The sequence below is a fragment of the Heliangelus exortis genome, chromosome 22 (assembly GCF_036169615.1).
Source record: "Heliangelus exortis chromosome 22, bHelExo1.hap1, whole genome shotgun sequence".
Lineage (NCBI taxonomy): Eukaryota > Metazoa > Chordata > Aves > Apodiformes > Trochilidae > Heliangelus > Heliangelus exortis.
Window position 1 is genome coordinate 7,641,451 of NC_092443.1, and position 25,157 is coordinate 7,666,607.

General features: G+C 49.0%; 2 protein-coding genes across 5 annotated transcripts; one reads left to right on the plus strand and one right to left on the minus strand.

The window, feature by feature from the left end:
• Positions 1–160: 160 nt before the first annotated feature.
• On the minus strand, positions 161–12,230 carry MRRF (mitochondrial ribosome recycling factor). Of its 4 annotated transcripts, XM_071766228.1 has the most exons (7): positions 12,168–12,230; positions 11,418–11,617; positions 10,835–10,990; positions 9,458–9,576; positions 7,134–7,225; positions 2,208–2,367; positions 161–708 (listed from the first exon to the last, which is right to left on the minus strand). In XM_071766228.1, exons 2-7 carry the CDS (start codon positions 11,590–11,592, stop codon positions 631–633), a joined length of 780 nt encoding a protein of 259 aa, XP_071622329.1. In that variant the 5' UTR covers positions 11,593–11,617; positions 12,168–12,230; the 3' UTR covers positions 161–630. The 4 variants fall into 4 exon arrangements, with proteins under 4 accessions (XP_071622329.1, XP_071622330.1, XP_071622327.1 ...); XM_071766229.1 differs by lacking the exon at positions 11,418–11,617 and having other exon boundaries at positions 11,618–12,197; XM_071766226.1 differs by lacking the exon at positions 161–708 and having other exon boundaries at positions 2,274–2,821.
• Positions 12,230–22,089, plus strand: RBM18 (RNA binding motif protein 18). Its single transcript, XM_071766231.1, has 5 exons — positions 12,230–12,503; positions 17,434–17,560; positions 18,098–18,184; positions 20,030–20,115; positions 21,476–22,089. The coding sequence occupies exons 1-5, from the start codon at positions 12,391–12,393 to the stop codon at positions 21,633–21,635; spliced, it is 573 nt and encodes a 190-aa protein (XP_071622332.1). The 5' UTR covers positions 12,230–12,390; the 3' UTR covers positions 21,636–22,089.
• The last annotated feature ends 3,068 nt before the right edge of the window (positions 22,090–25,157 follow it).

Below are 25,157 nucleotides of genomic sequence, written 5' to 3' on the forward strand. Positions count from 1 at the left end.
AACCTCCAGGGACACAGAACCCACCCCCTCCCTGGGCAGCACATTCCATTCAAAGCCCATCTCCCCTGCCCCCCCTGCACCAGCCCATGTTGAGCTCCCCTGTGCCTCCCCAGCAGCCAGGCTGGGACATGTGAGTTTGAGGGGATACACCAACCAGGAATTGGCTGTCTATGCTCCTCCTTGTCCTGTTATGACTTTATTTTAAGCAAAAATAAATGCCAAGGCTTGCAGCGGGTCAGTGCAGGTTCCTCCTTGCCTCTGCTGGGCTGTGAGGTTTGGGCCAGCAGGGCAGTCCCTCTCCTCTGCCTTGGCTTCTGTGTGGGAACCCTTCCAGCAGCCTCCAGTTTTCCTTCCTGCTATTTTATTTTTAATCTTAATTCACCAATGTCTGTTGCCACCTGGATGAGGAACAGTGAGGAGAGTTCTCCCCTCCCTCCAGCACGCTCTGGTATGAGGAACTGGAGTAGCCAAAGCACCAGAGCTGCTCCTCCAGAGGTCCAGCAGAGCCATCCCTGCCCATCACTGAGGCTGCTGACAGGCAGGGATGGTCCCAGGGGTGGGTCCAGGTCCCAGGGGTGGGTCCAAGTCCTGGGTGTTCTTGCTGGGGGAGTGTGTCCATAGGGATGGTGCTTATCCAAGCAGCTCCTTGGTCTTGGCTGCCAGCAGCTTGTCCATCTCGGCTGCAGCACTGTCTGCCATTTGCTGGATCTGTGGCAACATGGCACAAATGGCACAAGTGTGAGTGGTGTGCTAGGTGAGGTCGAGTGTTTAAAGGGAAAGGAATGACTGGACCACCTTCTGAAACAAAACCTAAAGTCCTAATGAAACCCAAAATAGTGCTAGGGCAATCACTGGCTCTTCTTGGGGGCTCCAATCTGCCCTCAGTGATTCTGTGCTGGTGTCTCGTCTGAACAGTGAGAAGAGAGACTGGGGAAGGGCTCTGAGAAGAGATGCACAACAGAAACTCTTGGCTGAGCTTCACAAGGGACTTGGTGAGGTCCTGATTTAAGGGAGGAAGGCAGAGGTGTAGAGACCTGCTGGTGCTGGCACCAGAGAAGGAAGGGTTTGTCTCCTAACCTCCTGCAGCCTTCCCGCAGCAAACCAGGAGCACAGCCTCAGAACATGCTAAGTGTTCCCACATCAAGTAGCATCTCTTTATTTCTTGTAAAAAGAAATATAGGGTGATTGTTAAAGCCCTGCACAGGGATCAGCTCTTCTGGTAACAAGGTGTGGACACAGCAGCTGGTAAATGGGACCAAAATGTGCATGCATGTATTTGAGGGATGGCAGATAAAGGCTGGAGCCCATCAGGGGGTTCTGGACTAGTTTTTTTGGGACTAAGATGCACTCACTGCCCAGGTCTAAGGTATGATGACAGTGACCTTTCCCCATGCTGAAGAATTTGGGTACAAGCAAAAATGAGATTTGAGATGCTACCTCTCCAAATGCAGAGAGACCCATCTGTCTGCTTTAGGAGGACTGCTTCCCAACAGGATTCAGTTTCAGTGGCATGGCCATTTTTCCTGCTTGCACAAATGCTCTGTATATCAGTGTTTATTTTTGTGAGCACAGGAGAACTGTCCTGAAGCATTTGCAATGTATCTAACTTTAGCTGTTAATAAACAAACAGCTAAAAAGTAATGGCCTGCCTTCAGAGGCATCAACTCAGTAAAACACTTAGGCTTGTGCCTGAGTTTATGCCCAAGTAATTGACTTCAGTGACATCTGCTCTTAGGGAATTAGGTATGTGCTTAAGTATTTTCCTGAATCAGAGCCAGAAACTCCTAACAGAGATAATCTTGCTAGCCTTCTCATTAATAACAAACCCGGGCAATCCTCATTAACACCAGCTGTTTCACAGTGGCCAGGCAAGTGGTGGTAAAGCTATGGCCAGGGATCATTTTGCTCCCCAAGTTCAGCTCATTTGTGCATCAATCCCTCCTAGAGTTTCCTTGGAAGATTTTATTTTTTTCCTATGTTAACTTACAATGGTTTACACCACAAATTTGTCTTTGAGATTGAAGCCCTACATCTTGCACAGAAAAAGCAAATGCAACAGCCACTGCTGACTCAAAAAATGCAGCCCAGGGCCACCCATTCCCCAGCTGGGTTCTCATTGCTGGAGATTTGTCAGCAAGGGCTGGGACAAAAGCACCACTGAGCTGTGAAACATCACAAAGTAGCAGGAGGGGGAAAAAAAAAATTACCTGTTTTTCTATCAGCCAGATGGTATCTTCAGATACTTTGCTCTTGAACTTCTTTACCTGGTTCATACTTTTGCTTCGCACCCTTCTCAGGGCCTCTTTGGACTTGTTGGTGGACTGCTTGGCAAGCTTGGCCAGGCTCTCCCTGTGCTCCCTCGTCACCCTAGCAGTGAGGAGAAAAGAAAACACTAAAAGGAAAAACCATGTCATGTGTAGCATAGCCAGATGTGTTTTGTGTGAAGGACTTTGGGTGAATGCCATGATCCTCTCTGAGCATCCTGCCACGCAGCACTGAGCTGGGCTGTGCTGGGACACCCAAAAGCTGCCAGGGTTGAGATGGAGCTTGCTCTGTGTGGATGCCCTACATCCCATGGGCAAAGGGACAGCTTGGGGTGTTTTTATCTTGCTTTGATCCAACTGAGTGAAGCAGCCACTTCTGTGTAGTGCAGCCAGGACAGCACAGCCCAGTCAAGCAAGTCCCCAGCCTTGGATGGAAAGTTCCCAGCACAGCCCTGAGAGACTTGGACTGAATCTTACTTGTTTTATAGTTGGCGCTGCAGTGCTTGAAAGTCAGGTTGAAATGTTCAGACTTTATTTTTTTTCTGCTGCTGAAACATCTGTGAGAAAGAAGGAAAATCCATTTCCAGATCTGGGAGGTGAGAACTATAATCCTGCAAAGCCAGGAGGAAACCTCTGTCCCTTTCTGAAGCTCAGTATCATCTCCCTGCACCTGAAAAGCTAAATTATATACCTGGAAGCTACAGAGCTTGTTTCACTGAACCTTACTGCTGTTCATTATGACCAGGCTTCACCAAAACAATCTGCAACACCCTGCTTGGCAAGAGGGGGATGCTGGATATGGCTCTGGAATGAGTGTCTCAGTACAGCTGCAGGTAACTCAGCCCAGGAGAGCTTCAGCCCCACCCTCCCCCTGATGTGCTCCCAATTTCCTGCTCTGATATCACAAGAAAGTCCTCAGCTTCCCATCCCAGACCAAAAGCTGCAGGTGATGAGGGAGCCCAGCCATCTGAACAAGGCACAGGCATGGCTGACATGTCACCTCAGCTCTGGTAATGCTCCAGCACCTACAGCTGATCACTGTCAACATCAACTGCTAGTGCTTAACAATAATATTTTAATCATTTTCATGGCTATTGAAGTTTCCAGACGGCCTCGAGAAAGAAAAACCCCGGTGTGCTCCCTGGGACTGGCTAGCAAGAGATATTGCAAAATAAACATTTCACAGGAGTATTTAGAAATTGGCTGCAACAGCCCAGGTCACCAAAACACTGAGGCCAAGACTCTTCCTGCAGAGAGCTCAGGAAACACGGGGTGAGAGCTCCCAGGGCAGCCCCAGCTCTGCCCCACTTCGGGGAAGCTGCCAGGGGCAGGATGGGACCCTCAGCCTGGCACCAATCCCCTCCCTGGGCATCCAGGCTGCTCAGAGCAGATGGTTGCACGGGAAGCTTATTGGAAGTGAGTGGGGTTACTGGTGGTTTCCTCTGCCTCCCACCTTCAGGGCTTCTCAGGTTGGAGCTCCCCAGCCAGGGTCCCACGGCAGACACAGAACCAGCAGAGCCGGCTGCAAGCAGAGGTCCAGGGGAGGTCAGATTCTCAGGCAGATTTTTTTTTTTTTTGGTGGGGGGTGGTCTGTGGGAAGTCAATCCCAGCTGCTAAACTTGGAGGAGGGAGCTGGAAATCTCTCCCATCTCCTGCTGGGTGGCAGGGCAGGAGCATGGCTGCTGTGGGAGGGAGAGCTCCCCGGCAGCTCCTCGGCTCTTGTGAATTGTGCCGAGGGTATCACTCGCCTGCTCGGGGCTGCTGAGCCTTTAAGGAAATGTTTTTGTTTATGCAGCACTGCCAGATTTCCTATGCTTCTTGGCACGGGGTCACAGCTTTCATGCCTCCTTGTCTGTCTTTATTAACACCAATTTCTTTTTATCACTGCGTAGCGCCGCGGAGTTTCTCAGAGGGTTTTATGTTCCAGCCAGACTGTGTGTAAATTCTCAGCAATGCTACCAACAGTGCCAGAAATGGACACTTTTGCAAGCAGATGCTGTTTCTGGTTAAGGAATCCATCAACACAAGCCAGGCCCATGGTTTCTAAGGACAGTTGTTTAATCCTGCCCCCAGATCTGGGACTTTTAAGCTGTTCTTAGATATGTTTTCTTTTCTGTCTAGTAACTGTCGCCCCTACCCCCTGTCTAAAGCTCAAAAAAAAAAAAAAGCATAAAGGGAAGCTGAGGAAAGGGTGCCAGAGGTGGGGAACAAAAGCAAGGTCCCTGCCTGCTGCCCCTTCCCTGGGGAACTCTGCCCTCCCTTGAGCTGAGGTTTAAATCCTGCCCCATCAGGATGAGAACAGAACCTGGTGGGTGCTCAGAAACACACACCCTGGGTAACATCTCCTCTTTTTTTCCTTCCACCAGCCAGCTGTAGGGTGACACTGTGACCCTTGGGTGCTCCAGCCTGGGGTGGGAGGAAACCCACAGCAAGCAGGACACGGCCACGCTCCTTGCCAAGGAAAGGCATTTATGTGGGTAAGAATAATTTCTGTATCTCAAACACTAGGAATTTCCTGTGAATGAGAGGGATCAGCTAGAGGAAAGTGGGCTTAACTAGATATTCTGCATGCATAATTGCAGATAAACATAGGGACCAACGTGAATTGCTCAACAACACAAAAAAAAAAACATGCAAGAGGCTCCTGCTGATGAGAGACCCGGAGCAACACAGCTCAGGAACAGCTTTAGTTTGTGTCAGATGGATTTTTGAGTCCTTTCTCCCCACAGTAGGTATCTTTGCATGTTTCTTAAAGGGCAAAGGAAAAAAAAGCTCACAATGAGTCATTAAACTTTCAAATGAGTCATCTGGCTTTCAGTAAAGCATGTGTAAAAATATTACTAATTTACAAACAATATCCAGCGTAACACAATGGGTCCAAAAAAGATGAATCTAAAAATGAGGCAATACCATAAAAGACACAAGGTCAGGTCAAATTCGGCCAAGAGATCAACCAATACAAATGTTCCCATGGCTGGTTTTCTTTACTTTTTTTTTTTCTTCTTCTTAAACCCTCAGAGAGCACTTTTTATACAAATAAATATTGCCTCTGCAGTGCTAGCAACACAAACAGGCAAATGCCCTGGGGAGCAGAGGGGATCCTAGCAGGAAGGAGAAGTAAACATGAAAGGAAAGAGTGTATTTTTTCTGTTAAAACTGCAATGCAAAAACTAAACTAACAGAGTAAGTCCTGAGAAGTAAGCTCCATTTCCAAATGCTCAGTTGAAATGCTCTCAAGCACTGACACATAGCTGGATCTGCATAAGGCACAATGTGAGAGGCACGTGTGCCCAGCTGGTAGGTCAGAATAAAGGGTTTTTAATAACAGGTAAGGATAATTCAGGTTTGGTTTTGCTTTTGCTGTGCCTCCCATTATGAAATAACCAGTTTCAGCAGAAATCATATTGTCTCTTCATTCTGGATCTGTCATAATTTTGGCAATACCACTGCATCTGTCATAATTATTTGTACACATCCTTAGGGTTGTCAAAATGAAGAACTTATTGGTAAATTAGAAAAAGTAATTCAGGGATACAATATTAGAGAAGCCTCTACCAGAATTAGAGTGTTTCCTTCCCCCCTTTGCACGAGAAGGTTTTAAAAGGTTGGAACTGGCTGCTTGTCTTGTGGATGAAACTCAGGGAGACCCAGTGGTGTTACTGCTGAGCAGGTGAGAAACCCCCAAGGGCAGAGCTGCAGGGCAGGGCTCCCCAGCCAAAAACCTCTCACTCAGGACTGGCTGGGCTGAACCAACTGGGGGGAATGGGGCCAGGACCAGCAACGCTCACAGAGCAGAGAACAAGAGGATGCAGCAGGCAGATCTCTCCTGGAGGGAGAAGACCTGGTTTTTGCTCTGCAAAAGGTAGTGGCAGACTGTGCATGTATGTTTTAAAAAATAAGATTTTTTTTTTTAAATTTTTTTTTTTTTTTTAAAAGATTGGGCTTTGCAGTTTTTGAGTTTCCTCCCCTGCGATTCATATTCAAGGATGACCCAAGTGCCCATTAACAATCAAACCACTGTGCAGCAACCCGGGAGCCTCAGCAATTATGAAGATAATGATGGCCTCCTCCTTCTCCTCCTCTCCTGAGGAATGGGGGAAGGGCAGGGAGCAGAGGAAAAAGAAAATCAGCAAATAGAATGATAATGTCATTCCTGCTCACTGACAGCAATGGAAAGCTGCAATTAGACTCCTCTGATCAAAATGCTAGACAAAAATCCCACAGAATTTTTTTGCAGTAGATCTAAAGCCCCAGAAATACTTGCTTCATCTTTACTGAGGAGTCACCTGCTAGTGAGCTGCAGTGCATGAGTGAGGTGCTGGTGAGCACAGGCACTGTATGGAGCTGGTTCTGCCCTCCCTGGGTGTTGTTCACAGCACCCCAACACCAGGTAAACCCCAGAGATCATGTACAGCCCTGTCTGCCCAGGGTATTGAGATGGCTCTGTTGCTGCAGGGTCTCAGCACCCACAGGTGCCAGTCACCCCTAATGCTACAGGATCACTACAGCTGCTCTGTGCTGCTGTTATTGAGGGAATTTACAGCAGGGCAGCAAACAATCAGCCCCTGAGTTCAGGCAGTGTGTCTCAAAAGCCTTTGGCCACCTCTTGTGAAGTGCTGCAGCCAGCTAGGACCAAATTTCCTCTGCAGGGGGAATATAAGAACAGTGAGACAAACCCTCAGATGCAAAAATGTGGTGACTGAGAGCTCAGACACTTGGAAAAGGTTCCATTAGGGACTCAGATTATTTTTTTTTTTCTTTCCTGAGCCTGAAATGAAGCTATTTGGAAGCAGCTGCATCACGACATTACACTGCAACCTCTTGCCTTCTCTTGCAGGATGATGAGCTCAGGCAGCCCCCAATACTCACTTAGGAACTGGCACCCGAATTATTGTCCCATCCACTTCTGGGTTCAGGTTCATGCCACTCTCCCTTATAGCCTTCATAGCTGCAGCTGTGCTCTGTAAAACAGATCAAAAGGTAAAGGGAATTAGGAAATAATCATTCCCATATGCCAGAACTCTGTCAATAGTTGGCAATCCATCTCCACGGAACATGGAAACATTTACTTCTGTTACCAGTAAGATCAGGAAGTTACATTGGTGCAGAGAGCTTTGATCAAACCGAATGGGGAACCATGGCCACGCTCAGTATTGGGGTAGGGGGGCACGAGGGGGGGGAGAGGGAAGGGAAGCAACAACAAAAGAAAACTGTTTTGCTTCTTTGAAACTATTTGAATGGTTTGAGGCTACGCAGAGCGAAACCGCAACGTATTCCCAAGGCATAGGCTGACTGTGGCAGAGGAGATGAAAGATTCTGAGCATTTAGAAATTCCAGTTGAATGTTTCCCACTAGAAATCACCCAGTGCCAATTTAGAAACCTTAACTAACTTAACCACTTCAGCACTACAGCCTAACCACATGACAGCAGGGCAGTAGCAGCTGGCTGAGAAATTGCACCTCTGCCCAGCTCCCTGTTTATTTTGCAGCTTATTGCTTGGGATTAACTTCTCAAAACCCCACCACTGCTGGCTGACACTCTGCTCTGCTTAAAAAGTGGGTTTGCAGGTTTGCCTGGCAGAGTGATTAAACATCTTTCCTCCCCCCACCCCCTCAGGGTGCTGGTGTGCTCTTAAGGTCAGCCCTGCAGTGCTCTGCCGGGCTGCTCTGCTCCTGACACTGACAACAAGAGGACTGAGTGAGTCTGCCTGCTTGAGGTACTTGGGTGACATTTCCTATGTGGTGTGGTGCTATTTCAGATGCTCTTCCCCACTGTTAACTTTAGCTCCAGGCTGCTGCAGCAGAATTATGAAGCTGAGCTTTTGTCAGCTGAGGCACAATCTGTGTGGCTGTTCAGGTCCCTGACATCACGGGATGAACTGAATGCTCTGCTGGTGTTTTGCAAGACACCACTGCTGTCCTCTAGAACACAACAAGGGCAGGGAAAATGTAACCAAGATGATCTCAGCAGGTCAGGAATGTAAACGTGTTATGTTATGGACAGTGCTTGCTCTGCAGGAAGGAAATGCTGGGTCAGAGCTGTGGTGTTGAACATAAATAGTGGAGGAGATCGAGGAAGGGGAAATACTGAAATATTTTGCCCAACATTGCTCAATACTGCCCATCCTTTCCAGCCCATGAAACACATAGCCACACTTTAAAAAAACCACAATCTTGTTTGGTTTTATAACTCTCAGGCCAAACAGATCTTTGGCCCTCCAAGTCCTTTTCTATCAGTGTTTTCTCTCCCAGACTCTTCAGGCATTTTTACTTGCTTTTCAATGCCAGGAAGCACTGTCCATATGCTGTGAAGAGTGACATCAGGGAAACCTGTCTGTAATGGTCTTAAGGAGCTCACTGTGCCTGTGGAATGGTTATGGTATAAAAGAATTGCATTGAGAAAACCAGCTTTAGTTCTAGCTGAAATGAAAAATGGGCTAAGTCATGGAGTGACTTCCTGGCCCTCTTGGCTCTGAGCAGCTCAGTGTGCTCCCTGATGAGGGGCCTTCATTCTCCACAGCCATTACACAGGCTGGATACACTTTTAAAAAACACTTAGGCATCAAGTGCCTTTCACTGACCTTCTCTGAGACTTTGCTGATTTAATTAATTGGGGAAAGCCTTTGTAAAATAAATAGAGATAAGCTTTGGCAAAGCTCCAGACCTGGAGTGGGATGAACAGCAAACCTTGTGCTTGTCACATCTGCCCAGCTCTACCTGCTGAGCCTGCTGCAGGGTCCCAAGGTGGGATTCAGATCTGCTGCCTCATTTAGGGACAAATCACAGTGAGGCTCCTGCAGAAAACAAAGGGAAGCCAGCTCTTCCAGAGGACAGGGCAAAGCACCTCAGTTGGGTTCTGATCTGCAGGCACTGCCAGGGAGGAGCTCAGCCATACCTGAGCAGGGCCCCAGGACAGCACTGAGCACTGTGCAGTGGGTACAGCCCCACTGGGGGTACAACCCCAGAGCCATGGCAGCCAGAGGGGCAGCACAAAACTCTCCTCTGACTCTCTGAGAGGCTCTGTGTGCCTGGGGAGTTGCTTGCCCCGTGCAGACAGGAGCGGAACACTGCTCCTGTGGAGTGTCAGCAGCACAGCCACAGCTCTCCACCCTGCCAGGTTTGAGTGATTCTTGTCTAATGTTCTTTTGCTCAGCACCAAGCTGTTGGTTCCCATGGTGATGATCTCCCCTTACCTCTGGAAAACTTGTCATGTTCACTACCAAGAGCTGTGGTGACTTCTGTGAGATCTGCCCCAGCTGGTTGAGCGGAAACTTCCCCTCTTTTGTCATCACCACGATGTGATCCAGGGCCCCTCAGAAAGAAGCAAACAGAGGGAAGTTTCAGTATGAGGCAGCAGCTCCCAGGGATGCTGAAGAAAAAGGGGTATGCAGTGTATCCCTTCTGGTATGCAGACTACAGACAAAACAAAACAAAATCCCCGTGTTTATTCAGGCTTCAGGTGCTGTTTGTGTTCCTGCATCCCCATTGTGGTATTTGCAAACTAAATATTTCAATGCTACTCTGGAGCACAAAACCACAAAAACAAAACTCCTGTTTGTTTTTGTTACTGGAACAGAAAAACTTAAGCAAGATTGTTAAGAATTAAAAGGAAATCGTTACTTTTTAATTCTCAGAACTTCAAGAAAATCGAAATGTTGTTATAAAAACCAAGACAACTATTGTCTGCAACTTAGTGGTGTTCTCTTAAACCTGTCTTTTTTTTTTTTTTTTTTTTTTTTTTTTTTCTTCCAGGTCCCAAGAGGAGATGTTGTTCACTGCCTAATTTAAAGTATTCAGTTTCTCCCTCAGCTACCCTTAATCTGCTCTCTGGTTTCTGTTGCAAAATGTTAACAGGCCAAAAGGCACATGGGACAAGAGGTACTTTATCAGTGCAATTAAAAAAAATACCTATGGTTAAAATAAATAGTTAAGAGACTGAGCTATGCTTTCCAACTCCATTAAAGACTGAAGTGCCCCTGCCAGAGCTGGGGTGGTGAATGATTCAAATGTGGTCATTGTTTAATGTTAAATTTTATCCCTGAAACTTGATACTACTTACAAATATGTATGTTCAGAGTGTTATAGTAACTGTAGCTTAGTCAAATATATTCACATTTTTTCCTAAAACACAGAATTCACTAAGTGAACAAGGCTTGTAAAGGTCACTAACCACAAAGACACACAGCAAAAAAAGTTTGTATATGCCAGACACCAGCCTGGTGGCAATTTCCAAAAGGCTAATTTAATGGCAATTGGATTTTTCCTGCCCTACTGCACCATTAGCTGACAACCTGCTTCTTCATCACATCTGCAAACAGTTCAGTTAGACACTTTTGACATCTCCCACTTACAAAGGCTATTTCCAGGAAACTATTAACAAAAATGGATTCTTCCTGGTCAAGGTCAGGGTGAAGAAAGCCTTTAGCTGGGGACCTCAAGGTTGGAGTAATTGGGTGCTCAGTGAACAATTTAATAAAAGGAAAATCAATTTGGATAAAATCAGGAGTTCTCTGTTCCTGGGACAGGTATCCTCACTGAGAGGCAGCAGAGCATGTGTGAAAGGTACCAACCTGGTGAGGTTCTAACACTGAGATTTCTGCTGAAATCTTCTTTCAGAGCTTCTACCACTGCCTGCATGTCTTCACTGGTTTCCTCCAAGTTGATAATGTCCTCCACGAGGGCAGCTTTGATATTCACTTTGGCTTGACTCTGCCCCTTACCTTTAGCTGCAGATTACACACAAGATTAATTTCCATTTCTGACAACAGTTCCCTGCTGCTTTAGAAAGAAGACATTCAACCCCCTGTTAGATTCACCATTGAGTCAAAGATAAACCCAACTAACTCGAGTTTTTGGTGTGTAAATGGGCCAGCACAGAGCCCAGAACCCACAATCCATTTGCAGGTGGTGCTGTGGGCACTGCCCTCAGCCTGGGTCATGACAGCTGCCACCTCCTGCCCCAGCAGGAGCTCTCCTGGGGACAGGCTGTGCTCAGGGGACACTGCTACCCCCTCAGGCAAAGCAGCTGCTCCTGAGCTGCCTCCTGCCCAGCTCAGCTCAATTCTGATCCAGGAGAGAAAAGGGATGAAAAAAAGAAAACCTGGCCACACGCTGCAGGGGTTGCAGACTCCAGGAAAAAGGCGGTGCCGTTACCTTTTTTGGTAGCAAACTGCCGGCTCAGCAGCACCTGATGGACCCCCCGCTGGCAGCCGAACCGGAGCGGGTCGGGACAGCCCGCGGGAAGCTGCGGGAGCCCCCGGAGGGCTGCGGAGGAAGAGGAATAAAGCAGGGGGGGCAGGTGACGGAAACATCTGAGCGCCATCGCCATCCTCGGGGGCTCTTGTGCGACTCACCTGGAAGAGAGAAAAGGCGGGGGCTGGCCCAGGGTACCGGGAAGGATCGGATTCGGGGTTCGGCTGCGCGAAGGGGTGGGGGGGGGGGGTGGTTGGGCAGGTCCAGGACAGCGCAGGGACCGGCGGGGACATTTGGTGTCAGGGTTTGGTGGACTCCGCCCCGTGTCCTGTCACTCGGCTGTCCCGGGCCCGGTACCGCCCAGCACCCGAGAGCTTTGGGTTTCCCGAACCCCCCCCCCAGTTCATTCCCCCGGGGCTGTTCCCGCAGCTGCGGCTCTGCTGGGCTCGGGACGGAAAGTTCGGGCGCTGCCAGGGGACAGGCGAGGCGGCTGCGGGACCGGACCGAATCGGACCGGACCGAGCGGTACCCCCAGCTCCCGCCAGCGGGCTCCGGGACACCGATCCTGGAGACCCCGTCCCGCTCCCCCGCAGAGGGCTCGGCCGGGCCGGATCGGAACCGGTGCCGGACCGGAACCGGGCCGGGGTAAAGGGGTGGGGATGGGAAGGTTCGGGGTGTGTGTGGGGGGTTCGGTTCCGCTGCCGCGCTCACCGCCCCGCAGCCCTGCGCACTCCCGATGACATCATCGGCCCGCGCCGCCGCGCTGTGTCGTCATAAAACGTCGCCAAGGGCGGGGCGAGGCCTGGGCAGGAGGGAGCGGCCCGAGCGGTTCCGTCCCGGGGCTGGTGCTGAGTGTGGGCCCGGTTCGGCTCGGTCCGGTCCGGCCCGGTCCGGCCCACTCCGCTCCGCTCCCACCGCTGCTCTCCGCGGAGCTATGGAGCCGGGGCGACAGACGCTGCCGCTGGAAAACGCCTCCATCCTCTCGGAGGGCGCCCTGCAGGACGGGCACCGCCTCTGGATCGGCAACCTCGACCCCAAGATCACCGAGTGAGTGCCTGAGCGCGGCTCCCCAGGAACCACCCGGAACCACCCCACCCCACTCCACCCAATCCCATCCCATCCCACCCTACTCCACCCCATCCCACCCAATCCCATCCCATCCCCCCCCCCGGCAGCGGCACCGCCTCCTCCGGACCCCCCCACCCAAGGGTCTCCGCCCCCCCCCGTTACCCCAACACCCCCGGACACTCCCACATCTCCCCTCCGGCCCGTCTGCTCCCTCCCCAGCCCTGGCCACCCCCAGGGGTAGCTCTGAGCACTACCCCCCCACTCCGGTGCCCTCCAGGTGTGGGGTGGGTGATGGTTTGGGGGACCCCAGTGCCCAGGAGGGTGGCACGGGCTGGTGTTGCCCCCCCGGCTCTCAGCTCAGCCCCCAGCGAGGGGTGACAGTCACCCGGTCTGTGTTTGAGTGACCCCCGGGCCCTGCTGCCCTGAAGGGTGTGTGATCTTGGATAAACTCGGGAAATGTTGGAATTTGAGGTTTGAGGCTTTCAGGAGCCTTGTTGTGTTGTTTTTCTGATGCCAGCAGTGGCAGTAAGTTGGACCGAGGAGTTACTCACTCAAGTAGCTGAGTAGTAACAGTGTGACTGGCTGCTTGTGGTGGATAAGTGTGTAAATCACACATATTTGTGTGTATTTTGTGTTTTCTCCAGTCTACAGATAATTATCCTCTGAACAAACATAACATTTGAACCTCTGAAATGTCCAGAAAATGTGACTTGCTGTCCAGTGTTCGGATAGTGTGCTGAGAGATTAGTAGGTTGTATTAAAAAAAGAAAATTCCCCAAAAAACCCAAACCAAAACAATTTGAGGTTTGCTAAGAAAGAAGCATTTCTGATCAACCATTGTGCAGCACTGCCATGGAATACTTTTTCTTCCTGCTCCTTTTTGTGCATGTGCAGGTGCTAGGTTTTTATTCTAAATGTTGCTCATCTTGACAGAGCACTTTTCTAATAGCCTCTAAATGGAGTCATTAATGCATTGTGCTTTCCAGCCTTTCAGCTTTGGGTGGTTTCTGCATTAATTACCATTTTTATCCCTATGTTCCTTGGGTTTGTCCACATTCCCTGACCACATAAAATTAGGGAGAGAAGAGTTCTTGAGCGTGTGGTTTGCTGGGGCCTTCAAGATTCTGGGAATGTGTGAATGCATGAGATCCTTCACTCCCCAGGGTGGTTGTTATGGTGCTTTTGCAGATCTTTCAGCCTGAGTTGTTCCTCTGAGCCCTGGCACAATGCACTGTGTTCAGTGACAAGAGTTCTCCCCAGTGTCACCAGACCCAGAGTGGTTCTGTGTCACTGAGTGTTTGAAGTTGGCCCAGTGATGAGTGACAGTGCCTGTAGCTTGTTCCAGGCTTTATAATTCTGTGGTTTGCTTTAAAAATGGCTGTGCCCTCCTGCTGCTATATTGTAATCTTCATTTCATTGTGAATAATTTAAAAAAAACCCACAACACTTTTTCCTTTTAACACCTTCTCAGTGTAGAGAGAGAAAGAATGCAGGTCTTGGGCAGGTCAGCAAGTTCCTATAAACCATCTTGACCCTACTCTCTTATCCTGAAGGTTTGTATCTCTGCTCATCATTGTTCATCTGGATTCTTCCTGGCTGAGGTTCCCAATCCCACACCAAACACATTTATCTGACAGCCAAAGATCTGCTCCTTCCCTGGCTGCTCCTCTCAGGTTTTTTAAGGGCTGCCCCTGCAATTTCCATGTTTGATTTAAGATGGAGTGAAGTTGATTGAGTTGTTGGCAGGGTTAATAACTGGGTGTGACTTTCTCGAGCAGGAATGAGCTCAGAAAGTCTTGAATTAATCCAAGGCTTCCATTTTGAGAGCAACCTATAGCTGCAATCAAGCCCTGGGGAGTTAATAGGCAACGAACACACAAGCTGCAGTCACAGGAATTTATATCAATGTTGGGCTGCCACAAATTGCAGCCTGGCAGGAGGTTTGTGCACAATCTGAGCAGCTGTAACTCAGCTGGGAGCCTCAGAGGGTCTCCAGCCCTAGGTGCTGGGATGGGTCTGCTGGTGGCCATTCCTCCTCTCCAGTAAGGTTTGGTTTGCTTGGCTGAGTTCCCTCCCTGCATCCAGCATCCACCCCCAGGGACGGAAACCTGGGGGAGGTGTCAGGAGCTTGCAGAGTGTCCTTAGCAGCTGGGGGGAGGTGTTCTCTCCCCATGGGACATCATCTCCATGCTGAATGGTCCCTGCTGTGGGGCTGCCAGGGTGTAGGGCAGGAGGAGAGCAGCAGAGGATGGGTTCTGGCTTTGCTGTCCCTGAGGGAGGAACCTGTGGGGTCCCCTCAGCACCGCCGCGGGGCAGCGTTTGTCCCCCAGCCGTGGCACCACTTCACCTCTCGGTGCTCCCTTCCCACAGGGGAAAAAACCCTCCACGTCAGTGATGTCTCCTGCGTGGCAAGCGGGGCAGGAGTGCCTCCTCTGCCTGTTCCTGTTTGTAAAACTTTTGGAGGCTTTTCAACGTTTTGGACAGGCAAAGGTTTCATTTCCAGCTCCGCGCTTACGCACAGGCATCATCTGGTTTCCAGGAGCCTTTGGATGACCGTTCATTTTCCACAGGTACCCAACAGCGGGTGTTGGACTTCCTCAGCTGTTCTGCCACTTGTCTGGGATCCCATCTTGATGAGTCTCACCTAGAAAACAATGTGTGCACGAGTTGTTGTTACAGCCTCCTGCTGACTCCCAGTGGGGCAAAATTCTTCGCAGTAATCGGTTTCGCATGTGGCCCGGCACCTCTGCGGTCTCCTCGGGACAGCATTGTTCAGAGGAAGCTTTGCCTCTGCTTGAATAGTGCTGGGGGTGCCAGGAGGAAGAATGGAGGAAAAGGAAACGGGGGAGCTGCTGGTCTGCCCCGAGTTCACATCAGATGACAGGAAGTGGAAATGGAGGTTGGCTGCGGGGCCGCGTCTGTGCGAGTGCCTCCCAGAGCCCGAGTCACTGTCATAGGAAAAGCTTTTTGTGTGTTCTCACTCTTTGATAAGGTGTTTTGTTTTGTTTTTTTTTAAGGCTTCAGGTCTTCCTCCAGCACTCAGGTCCTCTTGGCTTGGAGAGCTACTCATCAGTTTAATGTTAATGCCCTGACTGTATTAACACCACCAAAACATAACCCTGAAACTGCTGCTTACACCAGAGCTCAGTTCTGAGCTGGTCTGGGGAGAGCAGGGGGGCTGCTGCTGTAGGAACTGCATGGTTGGACTATGCTGTGTGCATCCACTGCAGCCTGAAGATTCTGAATAAATAGACTACATGGGTGGCTTCTAGGCTCCTGGTGAACTTTGTTTTAAAGGATCAACTTCCACTTTGCTGCAAAGAAAGTGGTATTTGAATGCAGAGTTCACAGAATCCAAACCACACCATGAGGTGCTCCTTTCAGCTGGGCAGCTGCAGGGGGGTTGCTGTGGCCAAACAGAATGCAAAGCAAATCTTTGTTGCCCTTCCACTGCCTCTGGAAATGCCAGGAGGGGAACAGCCTTCCAGTGGCAAGGACTTTATTTTCACACTGCTGAAACTGCTTTTTGTAGCAGTGCCTTCACAGGCACAAACCTGAAGTGTGCTTACATATTTTGGAAGCTCTGGAAGTTCAACATGTGAGGTTTTACATACATGAAACCTCCAAAGTTAGTGTTTTCACTTGTACATCTGACTGCATGTTGGTAGTTGGAGGTGCAGAGGTAAAACTTGGCTACTGTGCAACCAGCTCCTTGGTGGTTTTTTGGTTTTTGTTTTTTTGGTGGTTTTTTTTGGTTTTTTTTTTTTTTTTTTGTGCTGTTCCTGCTTTGCTGTCTCCCTTCCAAGCAGGGACTGAGGTTTCTAGCCTCTTGGAAAACCACAGTGCTTCTCCTGTATTCCAGAGGATGTAGGAAGCCTTCCATAACCATTACAATGTGTTTATTCCTCTGGGAGATAACTTGGCCCTTCTGCACTGCTCATCTGAACACTTGCTGCACCTTCACCTCTTTAAAAGTGCACATCCTGAATGTCCACTGTGACCCATCCTGTGGGATGACTCACATTCCTGGAACTTTCTTGCCTGGCTCCTGAGGCTTAACAAAGGGCTTGTGGCCTTTTTCAGACATCCTATCAGGCTTTATTAGGAAAAATATTGTCTGCTGTTGCCATCTGGGCTGTCTCTAAAGTTACCTGCTGCATTTGGCCATCTTGGCCACTGCTGGTCACTCACACAAGGTTCCACCCAGTGCCTGGGGGCCATGTCCAGGCTCTCAGAGCAAAGAGCACTGGCTGAAAATTGGGCTTAAACTACATGGCCTGCTCACAACTGCTGTACAGCTGATCAGGAGAAGATAATTCCTGATTAAGATGCCCTTGTTAAACCCTGAGACAATTCTTAAACTCTTGGGTTAGGATCAGGGAGTGAAATAGGAACAGATGTCATTGTCCTTCTGGGTCAGCTGCTCTTAAACTTGGATCCAGGGAACCAGAAAAGCTGCAAAGAACTCTCAGGATAGCTGTACAACAAATGCTCCTTATTTTAAGTTGCTTAGGGCACTAGATACTAAGCAGACAGATTTGCTCTGGCTTTTCCCAGTTTTATTGGAAGCAGCACACTGCCCACTGGATGGCAGGGAGAGAAATGGCTGAATATGTTTCTGACTTTCACGTGTGTGCCACTGGGAAGCTGTCAGAGCCAGGAGCACTGGCAGGGCTGGCCTGGATGATACTGAGCTCTGCCTGGTGCATTTTTTGGCCTGCTCTGCTGTCAGTTCCTGGCTGCAGATTGTTCTGCTTGTTCTGCTTTCCCAGCTCTGCCAGGTGTGGGGGAGAGTGGCTGTGATTGTGTGTGTGTGTGTGTGTGTGTGTGTGTGTTTTGGGGGGGTTCTTCTCTATCTCCTTGTTTTCAGAGTGGTGGAGGTTTCACAAATGTCTTTTCTCCCTTTCAGATACCACCTTCTCAAACTCCTTCAGAAGTTTGGCAAAGTAAAGCAATTTGACTTTCTCTTTCACAAGTCTGGTGCTCTGGAAGGGCAGCCCAGAGGTTACTGTTTTGTGAACTTTGAAACCAAACAGGTACGTTGTTTTATCTCAAATTCTGATTTAAATGACTGGCTTATTTCCCCATTTTATTTTTTTGTGTTAATGTAAAGCTAAAACAGGAAGAGGTAAATTAAATATCTTGCCTGCACAAACCCTCAGACTCCAGCAGATCCATTCTGTGACTGCTCCTGTGAGTAGCAGCCGTGATTTCCTTTCTCCTGTGCTGACTTTTCCTGAATCTTGCTTTCTAATCCCAATCAGAAAGGGCCAGCCAGTTCTTTGGTCCACTTCTGTAGTGAACTCGTGGAGTTGTACTGTGGAGAGGCTGTGATAATTTTCCCCATTTCCTCCCCCAAAAGAAGTGAAAGAATAAATCATTAAGGCTGGTAAAAGTCTGCTGCTCAGATGTTGGAGTCTTTCAAAGGTATTCCTGGATTAGGGAACAGTGGGGAAAGCTTTGCTGTCAGGTAGCTGTACTTACAGAAGACTGATTAACAAAGAGAACAGTTTACATCCCAGTTGGTTTTGACTAAAGTCTTGGTTTGTTTATTGAACTCTCTTCCTGGGCAGGAAGCTGAGAAGGCAATCCAGTGTCTGAATGGGAAATTGGCCCTTTCCAAGAAACTGGTGGTGAGGTGGGCACATGCACAAGTGAAGGTAAGCTGCTGGCTGGAGGGGTGCTTCTCATTTGCAGAGTTGAAAAAGTTTAAGGAACCATTTTTAGCAAAGCTTACCTTAGCCTGGCTAAGTACTTCCAGTCTGCTCTGGGAAGCAGCTCTCACAGAAACAGGACTGACAAACCTCCACTTCTGCCAGCCCCAACTGTGCTGGATTCTCTGCCTGTTAGAATGGGGCATTTAACCTGATGTTCTTTGTGAGGGAGTTTCTGGTGAGAGCAGTGTGAGCAGATTACTTCTATAAATGTCCATGTTTTAATTTTTCCCAAACTTGGTGAGTGGTTGGCTGGAAGTTTGGGTCCTTTCCTTTGTGGTTTTGCTCCCTTTTTGGATAGGACACGCATGGAAATTCCCAACTACAGAGTACTTGGTTACATTGTTTCACTTCTGAAAGCACTTAAGTGGCAGCAGCTCTAATTGCTTTTGACTTTAAAGCAATGTATTTCACCTCTACATTGAATATCCTTTTATTGCTTGTTCTGTTGCATAAAACATCAAGTTTTTAGTTTTAACTTAGGCAGTACTTTCTTGAACATCCTTGTATAGTATTTTTTTAATCATTTTTTTTTGCTTCTCCTGTGTTATTTTACTGTCTGGTATTTGATAGAACAACTTATTGTTCAATCTGGTATTTGGTAGAACAATTTATTTTTTTTTTTATTTATTTTTCTTTACTTTGCTTTAGTATCTTTACTCCAAAAGGATTTTGGAGGAGGTGGAAGGGGAGCTGCTTGTTGCTGTTTTCCTTTGAGTAGTTTATAAGCAGCTTTCTACCCTCTCTCTTATCAAATATGCTATACATCTGTTTTGGATGCTAAAAAGAAACCAAACCAGGTATCTTTGTGAAAGGAGACCATGTTGTTTTAATTACTGGCTTCAAGGGCTCGGGGGGTTCTTGTCAGCACATCCAGCCTTGTGCAAAGCCAGACTCCATTTTCTCTAGCTCTGAAGCTACTACATTGCCATGTGCTTCCAGATGCCTGAGGAGTGATCAGGCCATAGAAGGAGTTAGAGCCAGAGGAGCAAGTGTCTGCTCAGTTGGGAGTTCAGTGGGTAGCTCAGTGCTTGGCAGGCCAGGCCATGGTGAGGAACGTTCATAAATCATTGGTTCAGTCTGCCTGGCACTTCCTCATCTGTGAGTGGAAAGATTTAACAAGAGAAAACTTTGGCTTACTGTGACGAGTGTTTACTTCAGACTGTACCAGCACCATGCTAAGTTGTTCTAAGATGGGCAGCCAAGGCTTACCAGACACTGTCAGTTGGAGCAGCTCTGCTGAAAAACAACCCTGACTTTGTGCCAAGCGAAATAAGGAGGCAGAAAACTGCAAATAGTTCAGGAGGCCCATTGCCCACAGAGATGAGAGAATCACAGGCTGCTTTCTACAGAAAGGAGGTGGTTCCTAACTGGCCTTTTTTTTTTTCTTTTTTTTTTTTTTTTTCCAGCACTGGGTGATTCTGTGCAGTTCTGACTCTGCACGATGTCTGTGCAAAGAGTGTAGCAATCCAGTACAGGAGTTACCTTAAAATTTACCATCTTTGCCTTATGCCTTATCTAGGAGGAAACAAGAAGTGTTAAGACAGGATAAGGTTTAAGGATCTGTAGTACAATACATGTAAGTGTTCAGGATCAGAGTCTGTGTTCTATGCTGGTACTTACAAATATTATGGCTGGGATTTGTTTCAGAATTTGGCCACCAAAATCGCTTCTAGTGAAAGCTTCACAAAAACTGAGGTGATGCTAATCCAACCTGAAAGCATAACTTTTGGCTGATGGCTCTTTGTTCATAATTTCACTTCACTTCAATCCTTGGTCTCTTGTTTGCAGAGATATGATCACAATAAAAATGAGAAGATCCTTCCAATCAGTCTGGAGCCATCTTCCAGCACAGAGCCACCCCAGTCTAACCTCAGGTAGGAGAAGGGGTGGGTGAGAGGTGACCAAACTCTGCAGGTGGCAGGGTGGCATCTCTTTAACAATTCTGGAGTGCTAAAAATGCAACGTGGCAGAAAAGCTGGTTTTAGGAGGGCACTGTGCTGCAGAGGGACTTGTTTGATGTGGGACACTTGAGACCTGGAGTTCATTTTCTGATGTGTGGGATTGCTAAAGTGGTGGGAAGAAGAGAGTTGAGGAAATGAATTGAGAATGTGTAGTGTTTCATCTCCTTTGGCTGAAATATCCTTTGTGCTGCTGCTTGTGGATTTCATTGTGAGGTTATGTAGTACACAAATTTGATTTAGCAAAATACTTATGAACAAGAATTTCTATTGTAGGGGCAAAGGATTAAAGCAAAATCACAGGTAGTCCTTCACATAAAACCTTTTTGATTTTTTTTTTTCCTTTGGCTACCACTAGGGCTGGTGGGTTGTCTTTGTGGGATGTAGTTAAATTCTCCAGCCCTTCTGTGTACCTAAGGCATGTAGTGCTGCTTTGTTAATTCACTCTGGTTGAGAGGGTTATGTGATTTTCCTCTGTGTCCTGTCAGTGGAACCCTCTAAGGAACAAGAACTGGGGATAACAATTTTGCCTGCAGATAAATGAGCTTGGAATTCAGAAGTAGCAGGGAAGTCCTGAGCAAAGAGACTTGAGCTGTGCAGCTGCTGAGCTTGGATCAGAGGCAGGAAGGAGCTGGTTTAGTGAGGATGGATGCTGCAAGAAGCCCCAGCAGAGAAGGGAGCATTCCTCAGCCCATACCCAGTGGAGGACAGCAAGTAACAAAAGTCCTAGGAATCTGGGGTGTAACCTAGGATAGCTTCTCCCTTTGGGATAAACCCTGCTAATGCTGAAATAATGTTTCTTCCTGACCTAATTAGAGTCTGGGGTTTTCCCATCCCGGGCAGTCTTGTAGCTGGGAGGAAGTCTGGCTTTCATTTCTCTGCTGTTTCCAGCAGCCTGGCCTGAGCTGCGCAGTGCTGCACATGCTCAGACCTCTTCACATGACATCATTTTACATTAAGTAGGAAGCCTTGTTATGTACTGGTCTTGCTCAGTGTCCCCAGGAAAGTGCTGAGTTAGGTGCAAGGGCTGTTTTTTTGTGGTGCTGTGTTGTATTTTGGAGGAGCAAATTCATGCTGAGGGTTGAAGTGTTGTGGGCTTTACAGAGCAGACTCCTGCCTCCCAGCTCCGTGCTGCTGGGGGGTGCCCACAGGGTTGCCTGGGCCCTCCTTGCCTGGTGGAGGATATGTCAGCAAAACCTCTGGATTGCTGTAGTCTGATTCCCTGCAAAGACCACGCTCAGTTTCTCTTCTAATTTTTTTTTCCTTCTGTTTCCAGTGTCAGTGCAAAAATCAAGGCCATTGAAGCCAAGCTGAAAATGATGGCAGAAAACCCAGATGCAGAATACGCAGCAGCACCCGTTTATTCCTACTTCAAACCTCCGGATAAGAAAAGGACTACTCCTTATTCCAGAGCAGCCTGGAAATCTAGAAGATGATGCTTATGAATGGTAGCAAGAAACACTGCTTTGTGCACCTGGGCTCCTCCAATGCTTTTGTACTTTGTAGAGCGAGGACCCTGCCACCCGAGTGCGGTGCTGCGGTACGTGGCCCGGGGTTGTGTGACACCTCAGGTGCTCTGCTGAGCTCTCCTGCCTGCCAGCACGGCCCCACAGCTGTTCAGAGAAATAGGTTCCCTTCAGAGCCTCTGATGAACACGCAGACAACCTCTCGTTAGTGTGCATTCATTAGCAAGATTAGAAACAGTAACCAGCGCATGGAGTAAAGCACATCCAAAAATACTCCATTTAACTGATTACTTTTTAAAGTATTTTTGAACAAAACGTATTCCAATTTGTGTTTTTAATGGAGGGGAAGCACTTGGTTTGTGATTAACATTCTGTAGTTACCATGGAAGACTTTTTCATCTCAATAAAACTCATTTGAAATAGATTTTGCAACACTTTTAGTAACTGTGCGTGCGGTAGTTTATATGCACCAAAGCAAGTTTGTTTTGCATTTTGATTTGCAAAACTTTCAGCTGTTCCTTTTACGATATGGTCACTTTAAGATAAGACCTGATGGCATTTTCAGTGTCATTCTGGCAGTGGCTCTGGGTAGGAATTCCCACCCCACTGAGGTCTGCATGCCCTAAGCTTCAGAGCACTGCTGGGGGCACATCTCCTGTTTGCCTGCAGTACCCCCTTCAGTGGGAGCTCCTCATCAACCAGCTGTGACAGTGTGAGAAGAGCACTGCAGCCTCCCAGACATATGTCAGGCACCTGACCTCAGCAGTTGCCTGCTGACTGCTCCAGCCTCTGATCTGCAGGAGCTGCTGGAAGAGGTTGGTTGTGTCTTGGTGGGAAGTGGCACAAGTGGTGGCGGTGAAACAGTTCCACGGCGTGCTGAGGGTGACCTGAACCATGTGCTTGGTTTGCAAGCCTGATAGATGGCATTTTGCTGAAACCATTTCACCTGTAGCATGTGCTTCTCTTCCATAAATGTTACCTGCAAAGTAGAAATCTGAGGAAAAAACACTGCCTGGCAATTTTATGCTTAGTACATGCAGTGCTGTGGTTGTGTGTGCAAGGGAGGTGTTGCAGGGTGTATCCAGGAGACTGCTCTGATTTTGCTGATATCTGTTCTCTCCAGTCCTTCCTATGATGAATCTTCACCTCGTTGGTCTCTGTTGAGTTGCTTCCTCAAGCTGTTTAGCAGTGGTCTCAAGCAAGAGCAGGAAAATGATTTTTAAGCAGCCCCTGGTGTCTGTAAGCAGGTGTTGCTCTCTGGTGTAGCAAAGAGAGGTTTGTATCCTACAGCAATGTACTTACCTCACAGCAGCTCCCTGCTTCCCACCCGAGGGTCTGGAAGGGAGCTGTGCATGTCTGATGGATGGGTCATTAAAAGCCTGAATAGTTCAGAAGTAGGTCTAGGTGCTGTTAAATGTTGCTTTTTTGGTTTTGGGCACCTGAGTAAAGAGAAAAGCCGTATCTTTGGGAGCTTGTAGCCCTCTGAATGTCAGTTACACCCATTTACATTCCTCTGTGAACAGCCTGTGTTTTGTTCTTCCCTGGTCTAAAGTTTGTCATCCTCCAGATCTGTATCTGCATTATTTAGAAGAGCAATCCATTCTCTTTCTTATAGGAAGAAAACCAAACAGGTAGACTCAGACCAGGTATGTGTGCCTGTCAGAAACATCCCTTGCTATTTATTTGTATTTAAATACAATCTGTTGAAATCCTTTCTGCTCTAAATAAACATTTAAAATGCATGTTTTTCTCCAGGAAAGTGAGGGTGGTGAGCAGGAAGTGAGGGTGGTAAATGGCTTGGCATCACCCGAAGGCGACTGATACAAATCTGGGCACAATGGCAGTAGTCTCTTTTTGTAATTAATTTTTTTTTTTTTTTTGGTTTTTTTTGCACTGCTTAAGTCAGTGACAGAAGTGCCTTGTCTGTGCTCTGGCCAGACACAGACCTGGGAGAGCTTTGTTACTGCAGGCTGGTGTTTGTGCCCATCCCAGGAACGCTGCAGCTTCCCAAAGGCTCTGCACCTCCTCGGCAGCACAGCAGAACCTGGGAATTTCTAACCCTGAGGCTGGAAGGAGGTGAATGCTGGGTGAGCTCTGGCTGTGCCAGCTCTGGGGCTTTGCAGATCCAGCTGGGTTGGGAGCACACTGCATCGCTTTGCTGGAGGATGTTTTGCCTCTGAGGCTGTAAGTACAGAGGTTGGCAGTGGGATGGAGCAGGGCTGGGCCCCCGGATCCCCTCAGGAGGGGACTTTCAGCTTTGGTGTGTGATTCTGTCCCTGTTAGGGGCATCTTGCTCTCCAGCAGATCCCTGGGGGCACAGAAGACAACGTTCACCGTGGCCATGGTGTGGGGTTTTTCTCAGCAATTTTCCTGCCTATGGTGACCCCTTCCCTGGGGACAGGTACCAAGTCGTGCCTCCACCTGTGGGAGCACAAACCACCCTCCACCCCAAATCCTGGAATTCTCCTGGGGCTGAGTGACACACAGCCTGGTTGCTGCCTTGTAGGAGCTCCAGCACTGGTGGAGGGGACACATGGGGGGTAAAAGAAGGGGGTGAGATTTGTGGCAGTGCCCAGTAATCCCCCAAAAGGTGCTCAGGCTGTTTCTGGTGCAGGCAGAAGCCGTGTTCCTCAGTGCAGGCAGTGAGGGCAGGAGAGCAGCAGGGCCAAGACTTCTTCCCAAAGCTGGGGAGAGGCAGAGGCCGGGTCCCTCAGCCTGTTCTGCCTTTGCAGGGCCTGGAGCACCTGGTCTGTCACCACCAGAGACACCCGCCCACGCTGCGGTGTTGGGGTGGGCCCTGGCTGCAAACAGAACCCAGGTGGTGTATAAGGGGGGGGGGCAGTCAGCGTTCATGGCTGTGTCCATGAAAACTCCTACGTGTTCCTGCTTGGTGCAGTCGGAGCTAATTCAGACCCTGCCCGTGTGGACGAGTGGTTTAAATTGTCCTTTCTCAGCCCCGCTCCTCCGCACTTGTCCGTGTCCCCTGTCCCTGTGCAGAGCTGATGGGCCTCGGGCTGAGTTTCCGAGAGGTTTTTCGGGCTTTTTATGCAACCTCAATGTTTAAACCTAATGTCTTGTATTTATTCTAAAATGGCTTTCATCTGATTTCCCTCTCGGTTAACAATTTAGCTGTCAAAATCAATAACGGCGAGGATCCATCCCCGGCCGCCATCAGCTCACGTTACCGTCCTGCAATTACTCCGTGGTGGAACCGCTGCCGGGGCTTTGCCGGGGAATTATCAGGTTACTAATGAAGCCCGGGCAGAGGCGGGCGGCCAGACGCCGCGGCGGTGGGCGCGATCCCCGCTGCCGCAGCCCATCCCAGCAGGGGGCTGCGGGGCCCGGCGGGGCGGGCAGCGCTGCCCCGGGGCCGGTGCGCCCCGTCGGGGCGGGGGAGGAACCGGACCGGGCTCCCCACCACCACCCCTTCCCCGCTGCCGCAGGTAGCGGGGCCCGGCGGGGCGGGCGGCCCCCGGGGCGCGGCGGGGGGGT